This window comes from Lactuca sativa, chromosome 9, assembly GCF_002870075.4.
Source record: "Lactuca sativa cultivar Salinas chromosome 9, Lsat_Salinas_v11, whole genome shotgun sequence".
In the NCBI taxonomy this organism is placed as follows: domain Eukaryota; kingdom Viridiplantae; phylum Streptophyta; class Magnoliopsida; order Asterales; family Asteraceae; genus Lactuca; species Lactuca sativa.
Genome location: NC_056631.2, coordinates 13,084,309 through 13,098,354, shown reverse-complemented (window position 1 = coordinate 13,098,354; position 14,046 = coordinate 13,084,309). Strand labels below are relative to the sequence as shown.

The window sequence follows — 14,046 nt, the reverse complement described above, 5'->3', positions numbered from 1 at the left end:
AATAGTTTTGGCGTTAATATGGCAGAATATGCGGGAAGAACTGATTTGACCAGGAATCGGAATGATTACCGGAAAGAAGCCTCCACGCGGCACACGCTTAGTGGCTACCACATTGCTTTTGGAAAAAGTAGTAAAATACCATATGCATACAATGCGCTAATGACGCTAACATAAGCTTCGTCTTCATCCTTGGACTACCCATTACTACGTATTCACTCTACAGAGCATTTTATTACCCCGTTGTCGCCACCACTACATCTCATTCTCTCCTTACAAATAATCCCATAAATCATCCCCCCTGGTCAGTCTAACCTCCATCTCATTAATTTACGGGAGTTCGAATCATAAGTACAGAATTTGCAGCGTTAATCGATCATAGTTTCTTGATTGAACGAAACTTACATTCATTACGTGGAGATTTTCAATGATCTGTTTTTTCTGAAATCTAACAAGACGCCAATTCATTCACCGGCCAGCAATAGCATCCATGGAGAAGGGGAGCGGCCATGTGTTCCAACAGTCATCTATATGTGTATTTGGATTACTTTGTGCTCTCTTTTGGTTTTGCTTATTATACTCCCCTTTCGGTGTTTTCCAAGGTAGAACTTTCTGGAGCAGCAGTCTTCAAATCAGTCCCACCTCAAACCAATCTAGGATTCAAGAATCTATACCTATTCCTGTTGTTAGTCACGAACCCGAGAATGTCGAATCCGAATCGGCTGTTTCTCCATCCAAAACCCCAAAGGTTTTCCCTTTTATGAAAGCATTAAGAACCATAGACAATAAGAGTGACCCCTGTGGTGGAAGGTACGTTTATGTTCATGATCTTCCTTCCAGATTCAATGAAGATATGGTGAAGGAATGTGGTGGCATTAACAGATTCTTCGATATGTGTAAGTTCATTAATAATTCTGGGCTTGGACCGCCATTAGAGAATACGGAAGGTGTGTTTTCCGTTAATGGATGGTACGCCACCAATCAGTTCACCCTCGACGTCATCTTCAGAAACCGAATGAAACAATACGAATGCCTGACCAACGATTCGTCAATGGCAGCCGCCATTTTCGTTCCATTTTACGCAGGGTTTGATGCTTCGAGATATCTTTGGGGGTATAACACATCCGTAAGGGATGCTGCGTCGCTTGATCTTGTTGATTGGTTGCAGAATAGAGATGAATGGAAAGTGATGAACGGAAAAGATCATTTTCTCGTCGGAGGAAGAATCACTTGGGATTTCAGGAGATTAAGCAACAAAGACACCGATTGGGGAAACAATTTCTTATTCTTACCAGCTTCCAAGAACATGTCAGTTCTTCTCATAGAATCAAGTCCATTTAATTCAAACGATTTCGCCATTCCATACCCTACTTACTTCCATCCATCAAAAGATTCCGATGTTTTCACTTGGCAAAACCGGATGATGAAACTTGACCGGAAATGGCTGTTCTGTTTCGCCGGAGCTCCACGTCCAGGTAACCCGAAATCAATTCGAAGTCTTTTAATCGATCAATGCAAGAATTCAAACTCCGGGAAGCTTTTAGAATGTGGAAATGATGAAAGCAAGTGTCATTCCCCAAGTAATATAATGAAAATGTTTCAACGTTCGGTTTTCTGCTTACAACCACCTGGCGATTCATATACACGAAGATCAGCTTTCGATTCGATTTTGGCAGGTTGTATCCCGGTTTTCTTTCATCCCGCTTCGTTTTACACGCAGTACACGTGGCATCTCCCGAAGAAGTACACAAAGTATTCCATTTTTATCCCGGAAGACGATATTCGCCGGAATATCAGCATCGAACAGCGGTTAGGTCAAATCGATTCCGAAACTGTAAAGATGATGAGGAAGGAGGTGGTGGATTTGATTCCGAGGTTGATATATGCAGATCCTCGTTCCAGATTGGAGAGTTTAAAAGATGCATTTGATGTATCTGTGGAAGCGGTTATCAACAAGGTGACGAAATTGAGAAAGGATTTGGTTGCTGGGCGGAGGAATAATGGTGGTTTTATTGAAGAACTTAGTTGGAAATATGCCTTGCTAGAAGAAGAAGAAGAAGAAGAAGAAGTTGAGGAGAGTGCGGGTGTTCATGAATGGGATCCCTTTTTCTCTAAACCAAAACAGCAAACATGATCTGAATTAGGTTTACACTTGCTTCTCTTAGAATTTATATGATCCTTGATTAGTAGTTGATTTTTTTAAATGAATTTAAATATGCCATCAATTCATTATAATTATTAGGGAAATTGAGTAATGATGCAGGGTAACCCAGAACTTGATAAAACAATCACAGACATGTTGATTCACACACAAATACCAACTCTAACTCTTCCAAACCTGTTGATTCACAATGACGACATGAATACCGGATTAAGGCAACAATACAAAATCTTGACGGGAATTAGGTATTGGAACAAACATGGAACAATTTTTTTTCTCCAAAAACCTATCCTTCTGTCAAAATAATGAGTTTTAAACAGGAACAAAAAGCCCAAAGACAAACACAAAACCCAAGTCAAAATAAGAATTAAAAAAAATGGATAATCAACCCACAAACTTAAACACGTAGCACATTAAATCGATCCAAAAAAGCTAGGGCCTTTTCCTCCAAGTCTCGGCCCACATCATTCCCTCAGAGTGGGAAGAATTCGCCCTCGAAGTTTGGTCCAGATCGTCATAGAGGAGTCATCATAGAAAGGAATAGAGTGTTTGACATTGACTACATCAGCAATACGAACGTGACTTGGCAGTTTGAGGTGGTAAGCATTGGGGTTTATCTTTTCAATGACTTCTACAGGTCCGATCTTCTTTGACTTAAGTTTGTTGTAATTGCCAGCAAAGAAACGATCATTTGTAAGCGTTGGGGTTTATCTTTTCAATGACTTTTACCGGAGTGACTCGTCGAGTTCCTTCGAATCCCGATCGATCCTTAAGGGCCACCCGTCGAGTTTCCCCCCTGCAACTCGACGGGTACACACGCAAGTCTATCCAAGGGAAAGGTCATCCGACTCGCCGAGTTGTTCTTCAACTCGTCGAGTTTTATGACGATCTTCATCGGACTCGCCGAGTTGTTCGTCCAACTCGCCGAGCTCAATGAGCATCTTCATGGGACTCGCCGAGTCACCCTTGCAACTCGCCGAGTCCATTCAATCCTCTTTCCATACAGATTTGTTTTGAGCCATGCAGCGGCTCCAAATCACAGATCCAAGCTTCTAGGGCATACTTATCACGTAAAGTTGCAAACTTTACGTACATGCATAGCTATATGGGCTCCAAAAGTCTATTTTAAGTTCTTAATGGAGCTTCTAGTCCAAGAGGGACTTCATCTACAACCAATACAACAACTTTATGACTCTAGCACCCAAGGAGGGTTCATATCTGAAGTTACAACTTCAGATCTAGCCTATAGCTCAACATCCCAACTTGAAAATCCATAAAAAGCCCTAGAACTCAACAAGAGGAAAGAAAAGGAAGTAAGAATGGAACTTTGATACCTTCAAAAGATGCTAGCTGAGGCAAAACCCGTTTCCCCCCCTCCTCTCTTGCTTCAATTTCCTTTGCACTCTTAACTCCCTTTCTCTAAAATCCTCTCTTCCAAGCTTTAAAACCACTCCAAGGCACACACACACGAATTAGGGTTAGTAAGGGCTCTCAAAGACTATAAGGAAGCCCAAAGGAGGATGAGGCTCCTTTAAATAGGGCGCAAACCCTGGGATTTAGGGTTTCATCTGCCAGCTCCTACTCGTCGAGTCCTAAAAGTGGACTCACCGAGTAGGTCACTAAACACGCGTCCTCACCCCGCTGCTACTCAACGAGTAGATCGGCCAACTCGTCGAGTAGAGCTTTATCCAGAAATTCATAATAAAGGAATACCTAAGGATCAGGGCGTTACAAGCGCAAGAAAATTGATGAGTCATATGTTACTCATGAGGAGTTCGTTGAGTTTAGGACTCATGAGAAGGATTCCACCAAGGTTTCTTTTATCATCTTGGCTACTATGACAGCTGAACTCCAAAAGTCCTATGATGACTTCTACCCTTTTGAGATGCACTAAGACCTGATGGAAAGATACCATCATAGTGCTCCTCAAGAGAGGTATGAAATCATCGCCTCCATGATAACAACAAATATGAAGCATGGAGAACCCATCACGTCCCACTTGTAGAAAATGCAAAGGTTTGTAGACCGCTTGCTGAAGATGAATGTGAAGTTCGATGAGGATTTGGTCATAGATATAATTCTACACTCTTTACCTCCATGTTATGATCAGTTCCATATGACCTATCATATGAACAAGGAGGATGTCACTCTTAGCAAGCTTCAAGGCCTTTTGAGGACTGCTAAAAGTAGTCTCAAATGTAAATATGTTGTTTCTACTCCTACTCCTACTGCTACTGCCTCTGTCTTAGCAATTGGACATGGGAAAGGGAGGAAGAGGAAGGCTCCCTCTAAGAGCCGCAAGGGAAAGTCTCTTGATGGATCCTCTTTTAGTGGGACCAAATTTGGTTCTGCTGCTCCCTCTACCATTCCTAAGGAAGCAAAGTGTTTCTATTGTCATGAAAAGGGCACTGGAAGCGAAGCTGCCCCAAATACTTGCAAGATGTCAAAGATGGGAAGGTTAAGTCCAACCATGCAGGTATTTATACTATTCTATCTAATAACTAATCACATTATTTTTCTTGGGTCCTTCATATAGGTTGTGGATTTCACATTTGTTCTAATTTGAAGGGAATAAAAAGAAGTAAGGATGTGGAGCACGAGAAGATAAACTTGATCATGGGGAATAGGAAGGTTTCACCTGTCACCAAGATTGGAGTTATTCTTTATTACTTAGTAGTGGGTTAGAATTAGACTTGAATGATTGTTGCTACTCGTATGATATGGAGAGAAATATTATTTCCTTTCATGGTTTGTACAAACAAGGTTTTAGTTTTTCATTTGATAATGAAATTGGTGCTATTAATGCTTTTTATAATTGTAACACCGTAAATTTCAAAACAATTTTTCATTTAAAATAATCGTTAAATTCTTAGAAACACTTGTTTAAAATCTCATTTATAAACGAATTACAAAACATAACTCCTTTTTCACTTGCATAGAAAACCAGGATCCTCCAAAACATGACTCTTTCTCTGGTGTGTACAATCAAGCCGGTGCCGTCCCATGAACCTAAGAAACCTGAAACACATAACACAAAACACTTTAAGCACGAAGCTTAGTGAGTTCCCTAAAATACCACACATAACACATATTAGCCACTCGAGGCTATAACTCTGTGGGTCCGTGGACCCTGCTCTGTGAACCCTCTGGTTCTAACTCTGTGAACCTTCCGGTTCTAACTCTGGGAACCCTTCGGTTCCAACTCTGTAAACATGCACAGCATAAATCACATAGAAATAATGCAGTACAACACATAACATACATAGCATACAAATATTCTGTCACATAACTCTGGTTACCTACTCGAGGTAAAGTATAGTGAGAATACTCACCTGGCAAGCAGAAAGCAGATATCTCCACACTTGAATCTCGAACTCGCCACTGCCTAACACGTAAGGCAAACACTCTCATGAATATAACTCTCGAGACTAGAATCAACCCTCTCATGGCACCCTCTTAAGGGTAAAAGACTATTTTACCCCTCACTCAGCCCCAAAGGCCACATTGCTGACCAAACTCTAAGCCAGCGATCAACCCTTGGTCAAGGACAAGGTCAAAGCCAACCCCTGACTGGCCCTACTCGCCGAGTCAACCCTATGAATTGCCGAGTTCCCATACTCAGAACTTCACTCAATCCACGACTCAACTCGCCGAGTCACCCCGAGACTCGCCGGGTCCCACAACTCTGAGTCCTCTCGCACACAACTCACCGAGTCATCCCTTGACTCGCCGATTCTCGACTCAACCAGAAAATATTGGGACTCTTCGACAAGACTCGCCGAGTCCAAGAACAGACTCGCCGAGTCTTGGGCTTCCTTCATCCTACTCGCCGAGTTGTTCATACAACTCGCCGAGTTCCAGGCCATCTTCATCCAACTCGCCGAGTTGTTCTTCCAACTCGTCGAGTCCCAGCTCATCTTCAAGCAACTCGTCGAGTCCACTCATGTGACTCGCCGAGTACCACCGGTCTGAACCCATTCAGAAATACTCCAGGCCATGCAATTGATCCAAAACATAGATCTAGCCTCCTACAACTCATCCATCACGTAAAGTGGCAAACTTTACGTGAATCCAAAGAGATCTAGGCCTTATTCACTTTAGAGCTAGGGTTTGGGACATGATAGCTTCACTAAACACTCCAACACAGGGACTTTCATGCTCTCTGATTCTTCTTCATTCCAGATCTGAGGTAGCAACCTCAGATCTAACCTTTAGACTTCCAATTACAACCATAGACAAGTTCCCATAAACCCCAAAATGAATAAACAACATACAATCAGTCCAAGAACGAGATATTACCTCCAATGGACGCCCCAACTGCAATGTAATTCGAATCCAAGCAAAGCCCCTTGCTCCAAGCCTTCAATCTCTCAAGATTCCTTCAATAATCATCTCCTTCAAGCTCCCAATTGAGATATAATCACTCCCACACGAAGGCTAAGGGTTTCTGGGTTTGGGGATGAATAATGAGGCTGAGAGTGGGCTGATATGTTCCTTATATAGGGCTCAACCCCGGGAATTAGGGTTTTCTCCACTCAGCGCCTACTCGCCGAGTCCTCCTTACTGACTCGCCGAGTCGGCTACTTAACACGCGACCCAGTCGCGACCCTACTCGCCGAGTCCATCCTTGGACTCGCCGAGTCACTATTTCACAACTTACCCCTATTTGCCCTTCAACTCTACTCCTGATATTTCGGGATGTTACAATTCTCCCCCACTTATATTAGGCTTCGCCCTCGAAGCCTACAGCAACTGAACTCCAAGGATACTCCCACAACGCTCCACCTGGCCTTAACCGGCCCAGGTCTCTCAAGGCATACATATCGAAACTCGAACATACTTTCCCCTCCTTCACGGTGTCTTGATCACCGTCTCGAACCGAGCATCGACTGTACCCCTGATCATCACTCTCAATAACCGAGAATTGCCCAAAATGCAACTCTGCTCTAAATCTCAACGATCACTCGACCCATAAGGGTTAGGAAACCATGAACCACCGGATCCCCGATCCAATCCTACTCTATCCATTCCGGAACGACTGAGAGACCCATTCTCACTCTCAGAGCAACTCTCACGAGTTCTCCTCTTGCAATCACATACACATGCTGAACTAGCTCCAACACCCTCAGGTTGGAAAACTCGATACACTGATGATATCCTCAAACATCCCCCCAGGATGAACCACTGATACATACCCAATACCCTGATCAGAATCACACTGAGAGTCCAGGATTCTCTCCCTGGATCCCTTCCGAGCCTCCTGGCTCTACACCTGCGGAATCCCTTCCGCGTCCTCAACAGACATCCCATCATGATGTCATTCCATACCACTGTAACAGACACCGCATTCAACCCTCATACTCTAAATCATCCATTCGCACTACTACCTTCACTTCCGTGAACCAACACTTCCCCCCGGGGGTTACATACCTTTCTCTGCCCTTACCTAGGGAAATCCACTTGACAACCTTGCCACTACTCCATGTATCGCACATGCTCTGGATCTGCTCGCAAGGACTCTCGGGTCCATGCGTTACCTTTCCTCAGCAAATGAGGGTCCGACACCTCCTCCTATACAACAGCTCAAAGGGCGGCATATCAATGCACTAATGATGGCTGTTAATATAGGACAACTCGACCAAGGATAATTACGTGCCGCAGCTTCCTCCGAAATCTAATACACATGCCCGAAGCATGACTTCGAGCGTCTGAATCGCTCACTCGCTCTGAAGTGTCCTCAGACAACCTCCTGATAAGCTCTAGCTCATTTCTCATATCCCTCTTCGAGACTGAGCACCAAGTCAGCTTTTGACTCCACAGCTGAGCCTCCAAAGGTCTCCCATAACATGATCCAACCATCTCACTAACCTTTTCCCCGTGACCACTATCACTGCCCAGTGACACGCAAGTCACGAAATCCTCTTTTCCTCATGCGAGAAAATACGATCCAACCAAGGATCGTCTCAACTCTGATCTCTGGTTTCTGCTGCGCATATCCCTTGCGCATCTCACCGCATCTCCCGACAGAGACGGAGACCCCAGTCTCGCCCCCGATTCAACATCCAGGCTCCAAAAAGTCAATACTAGGGCTACTCAAACCCAAAACTCTTCCACATCATACATTGTTCGGAAAACATTCCATCATCACATTCTCTTGCCATCTAGTGAGTACTGCGGCCCCCCGCAGTATCACAACACCCTCTGGCTAGTGAGTACTACGGCTCCATGCAGTATCACAACACCCTCAGAATAGTGAGTACTACGGCTCCCCGCAGTATCACAACACCCTCTGACTAGTGAGTACTACGGCTCCCCGCAGTATCACAACACCCTCTGACTAGTGAGTACTACGGCTCCCCGCAGTATCACAACACCCTCTGAATAGTGAGTACTACGGCTCCCCGCAGTATCACAACACCCTCTGACTCCACTAGCTCGTGCTCCGAAGACTATCATCAACGGCTACCCATACTCGACTCGAATATCCATCACAGACTCTGGAGGCAATCAACATAACAAATGCCCACCCTTGCGAAAATCCACTCTCTCAAATAATCTCCCTGGATGCCCATACTCGAAGGGCTCCCACTAGATCCATAGATACCTGATATACCACAAGTCGATTCAATTCAAGATTCACGAGTAACTCCGAAATAAAGATATCATACCCAGATATCTCGGAATACCCCAACAGAACATCACAAGATCCTGCCACAACCACTGATCTCCTGCCCCAAGCATCATATAGACACAATAATACATTTCCTCTGAACCCCATAATTAGATCTGCATTTTTTTTTCCAAATTGCAACCTCGGTGTATCCAATTTCTCAATTGGAATACAAGAAAACGCTAACGCTACTAAATACGCTGATAATTCTCCGAACCCATTTTCTACCGCTCAAAATCCAAACAAGGATACACATACTGACCCGGGAGTTGGCTGCCCAATCATTCTCTATCTACTTGCAACAACACTGACCACCAAACACCTGCCGTGGAGACATTCATCATTCTCAACAAGTACTTCCCGCATTAACTCACTCTGACCTCTTTCCTCGATCACCGACATCTCTGGTCTCATGATTTTTTACAGTAGATCTCTATACTCCACTTATAACTGCTCTTGACAAATCTCTGCTTTCTTACATACTGTACCCGGTTCTCCCCCACTTAGGGTTCGAACCATCACCAATTAGCACGCAACCAACCCACAACTATTTTTCACCAGCGAAATCGCACCTGCCCCAGGAAAGTGCTACACAACGCCCGATAATTCCTTCTTAAGGAAATCAATCGACCTCATATACTGTGAACCTCTGATGAACTCCTCAAGAACTTCTCATCACGACTGCCTCTAGTCGTTCCAAATCTCATACCAATCTAGCACTAAGCATCTCAACTGCTCAATAACATCCCTGGCTCATAGACTGAACCGCAAAATCATCGTACCTCTCACCTCAACTCATCAACCAATGATCCAACACCGGGATCGTCCCAAGAACAGGGACCCACTCCCATATTCAACACCCAACATAGATAGAAAACTCTTTGCACTGCTAAACTCGACTGAACTCCCCACTGATACCACCACAACACATCCTACTATACTCGAATAGGTGTAGTGTGGTCCTCGACTACCTCAGTCCCAACTGACTGTCTGCTCATGATAAGTCACCGCCTCGCGGCACACATGCTACCTGATACACTGGGGGAAAAATCATCATCAATGACGACCTGCAGGGTTTACCCCCAACCCAAAACTCAACATCATGCTTTTCATATTTGCACACGAACATAATCAGAACCACCCAGATCATAGAAGGTGACATCTCCTTTATCGACTGATCGCTCAACTCAGATTGAAATTCTCCCTTCTCACTGACTCCTTACTAAAATACTCTGAGAGGCTCTCGATCTTCCTCTCAAGGGACGCCTCTCCGAACTCAATCATAACCGGATAGCCGGAGAACCACAAACATCTTTCCCTATGAACCATGGTATTCATTCCATGACATCTCTTCTCAATATGCTCCGGCGTATGGTACTCGAACCATAACACCACTCCTCAATCCGCTTCGATGTATGGTACTCGAACCATAACATCACTCCTCAATCTGCTCCGATGTATGGTACTCGAACCATAACATCTCTCCTCAATCCGCTCCGATGTATGGTACTCGAACCATAACATCACTCTTCAATCCGCTCCGATGTATGGTACTCGAACCATAACATCACTCTTCAATCCGCTCCGATGTATGGTACTCGAACCATAACATCACTCCTCAATCCGCTCCGATGTATGGTACTCGAACCATAACATCACTCTTCACTCCGCTCCGATGTATGGTACTCGAACCATAACATCACTCCTCAATCCGCTCCGATGTATGGTACTCGAACCATAACATCACTCTTCACTCCGCTCCGATGTATGGTACTCGAACCATAACATCACTCCTCAATCCGCTTCTTAGGACCTTCAGAATACTCCCTGTTTCATGTATGGGTCCTCTGCTTTCAGTAGTACGGGCCCATACTACCTGCCACATCTACCCATACTTTCCACACGGACCATCCCAGAGCTCCTAAGTAGCTGCTCGACCTGATTTGTCACCAATCCCATCGCGCGTGCTCGCTCCCCAGCGAAATTCTCTACTCTACCAGCGCACTCATCTGGCTAGGGTTACTCCCTAGGCTCTTCCGTTGTCCTCCCACTTCTTTGCTATCAGCTGCTGAAGAGCTCCCTGTGATGCCAGCCATCTACCTCCTGAATATCGTCATATTCACTTGGTAGCTGACTCCCATCATCGAGAGTTCCACAAAGCACAAAGCAAGCAACATTCGAGCATCGAAGAATACATAGGTCTCCCTCTCTGTGATAACTCCACTTTCTCGGCTCATCCTCGGAAGTACCACTGAACTCTGCAACTCTACCCCTCATGGGTTCTAACTGGGTACTCTCACTCATCACATACTCAAAAGCATAACACATATAACAACAAGTCCTAGGCTAAGGCATCACAGATCAGGCTACTCTAGTCCTAAGATGTGAAATACCTAGCCTGCCTCTAGCATGCAATAATATCTCATAAAGTGCATCATAAATATCTCATAACACAAAAATAAGGGTATTTTGGGAAATCACCGTTCGGGCTCTAGCTGATTGTACACACTGCTCTTTCTTGCTTTCTTTTTGAACTCTTATTCACTTTTTAGAAAATTATTTCTTTGAAATTTTTTTCTTACTTCCTCAGTTTGAGTCAAGATTTACCCGAAGGCGCATCCGAATCCCTCAAACCAAGGCTCTGATACCAAATTGTAACACCGTAAATTTCAAAACAATTTTTCATTTAAAATAATCGTTAAATTCTTAGAAACACTTGTTTAAAATCTCATTTATAAACGAATTACAAAACATAACTCCTTTTTCACTTGCATAGAAAACCAGGATCCTCCAAAACATGACTCTTTCTCTGGTGTGTACAATCAAGCCGGTGCCGTCCCATGAACCTAAGAAACCTGAAACACATAACACAAAACACTGTAAGCACGAAGCTTAGTGAGTTCCCCAAAATACCACACATAACACATATTAGCCACTCGAGGCTATAACTCTGTGGGTCCGTGGACCCTGCTCTGTGAACCCTCTGGTTCTAACTCTGTGAACCTTCCGGTTCTAACTCTGGGAACCCTTCGGTTCCAACTCTGTAAACATGCACAGCATAAATCACATAGAAATAATGCAGTACAACACATAACATACATAGCATACAAATATTCTGTCACATAACTCTGGTTACCTACTCGAGGTAAAGTATAGTGAGAATACTCACCTGGCAAGCAGAAAGCAGATATCTCCACACTTGAATCTCGAACTCGCCACTGCCTAACACGTAAGGCAAACACTCTCATGAATATAACTCTCGAGACTAGAATCAACCCTCTCATGGCACCCTCTTAAGGGTAAAAGACTATTTTACCCCTCACTCAGCCCCAAAGGCCACATTGCTGACCAAACTCTAAGCCAGCGATCAACCCTTGGTCAAGGACAAGGTCAAAGCCAACCCCTGACTGGCCCTACTCGCCGAGTCAACCCTATGAATTGCCGAGTTCCCATACTCAGAACTTCACTCAATCCACGACTCAACTCGCCGAGTCACCCCGAGACTCGCCGGGTCCCACAACTCTGAGTCCTCTCGCACACAACTCACCGAGTCATCCCTTGACTCGCCGATTCTCGACTCAACCAGAAAATATTGGGACTCTTCGACAAGACTCGCCGAGTCCAAGAACAGACTCGCCGAGTCTTGGGCTTCCTTCATCCTACTCGCCGAGTTGTTCATACAACTCGCCGAGTTCCAGGCCATCTTCATCCAACTCGCCGAGTTGTTCTTCCAACTCGTCGAGTCCCAGCTCATCTTCAAGCAACTCGTCGAGTCCACTCATGTGACTCGCCGAGTACCACCGGTCTGAACCCATTCAGAAATACTCCAGGCCATGCAATTGATCCAAAACATAGATCTAGCCTCCTACAACTCATCCATCACGTAAAGTGGCAAACTTTACGTGAATCCAAAGAGATCTAGGCCTTATTCACTTTAGAGCTAGGGTTTGGGACATGATAGCTTCACTAAACACTCCAACACAGGGACTTTCATGCTCTCTGATTCTTCTTCATTCCAGATCTGAGGTAGCAACCTCAGATCTAACCTTTAGACTTCCAATTACAACCATAGACAAGTTCCCATAAACCCCAAAATGAATAAACAACATACAATCAGTCCAAGAACGAGATATTACCTCCAATGGACGCCCCAACTGCAATGTAATTCGAATCCAAGCAAAGCCCCTTGCTCCAAGCCTTCAATCTCTCAAGATTCCTTCAATAATCATCTCCTTCAAGCTCCCAATTGAGATATAATCACTCCCACACGAAGGCTAAGGGTTTCTGGGTTTGGGGATGAATAATGAGGCTGAGAGTGGGCTGATATGTTCCTTATATAGGGCTCAACCCCGGGAATTAGGGTTTTCTCCACTCAGCGCCTACTCGCCGAGTCCTCCTTACTGACTCGCCGAGTCGGCTACTTAACACGCGACCCAGTCGCGACCCTACTCGCCGAGTCCATCCTTGGACTCGCCGAGTCACTATTTCACAACTTACCCCTATTTGCCCTTCAACTCTACTCCTGATATTTCGGGATGTTACAATTCTCCCCCACTTATATTAGGCTTCGCCCTCGAAGCCTACAGCAACTGAACTCCAAGGATACTCCCACAACGCTCCACCTGGCCTTAACCGGCCCAGGTCTCTCAAGGCATACATATCGAAACTCGAACATACTTTCCCCTCCTTCACGGTGTCTTGATCACCGTCTCGAACCGAGCATCGACTGTACCCCTGATCATCACTCTCAATAACCGAGAATTGCCCAAAATGCAACTCTGCTCTAAATCTCAACGATCACTCGACCCATAAGGGTTAGGAAACCATGAACCACCGGATCCCCGATCCAATCCTACTCTATCCATTCCGGAACGACTGAGAGACCCATTCTCACTCTCAGAGCAACTCTCACGAGTTCTCCTCTTGCAATCACATACACATGCTGAACTAGCTCCAACACCCTCAGGTTGGAAAACTCGATACACTGATGATATCCTCAAAGATGCTCTGATCCGATGGGGTGGTGAGTATCTTAGTATCGAGTTCCAAGACTATCTTAAGGAATGTGGGATTGTCTCACAGTTGATGCCACCTAGGACACCACAGCTTAATGGTGCGGCTGAGAGGCGCAATCGAACCTTGTTGGACATGGTTCGTTCCATGATGAGTCGAGCTTCGTTACCTATCTCATTATGGGGGCATGCCTTAGAAACTTCCG

The 14,046-nt window shown here is 44.8% G+C and overlaps 1 protein-coding gene across 1 annotated transcript; it reads left to right on the top strand.

Moving 5' to 3' along the window:
* Positions 1-16: 16 nt before the first annotated feature.
* LOC111881325 (xyloglucan galactosyltransferase MUR3) lies at positions 17-2,520 on the top strand. The gene has a single exon (XM_023877734.3). The coding sequence runs from the start codon at positions 488-490 to the stop codon at positions 2,129-2,131; it is 1,644 nt and encodes a 547-aa protein (XP_023733502.2). The 5' UTR covers positions 17-487; the 3' UTR covers positions 2,132-2,520.
* The last annotated feature ends 11,526 nt before the right edge of the window (positions 2,521-14,046 follow it).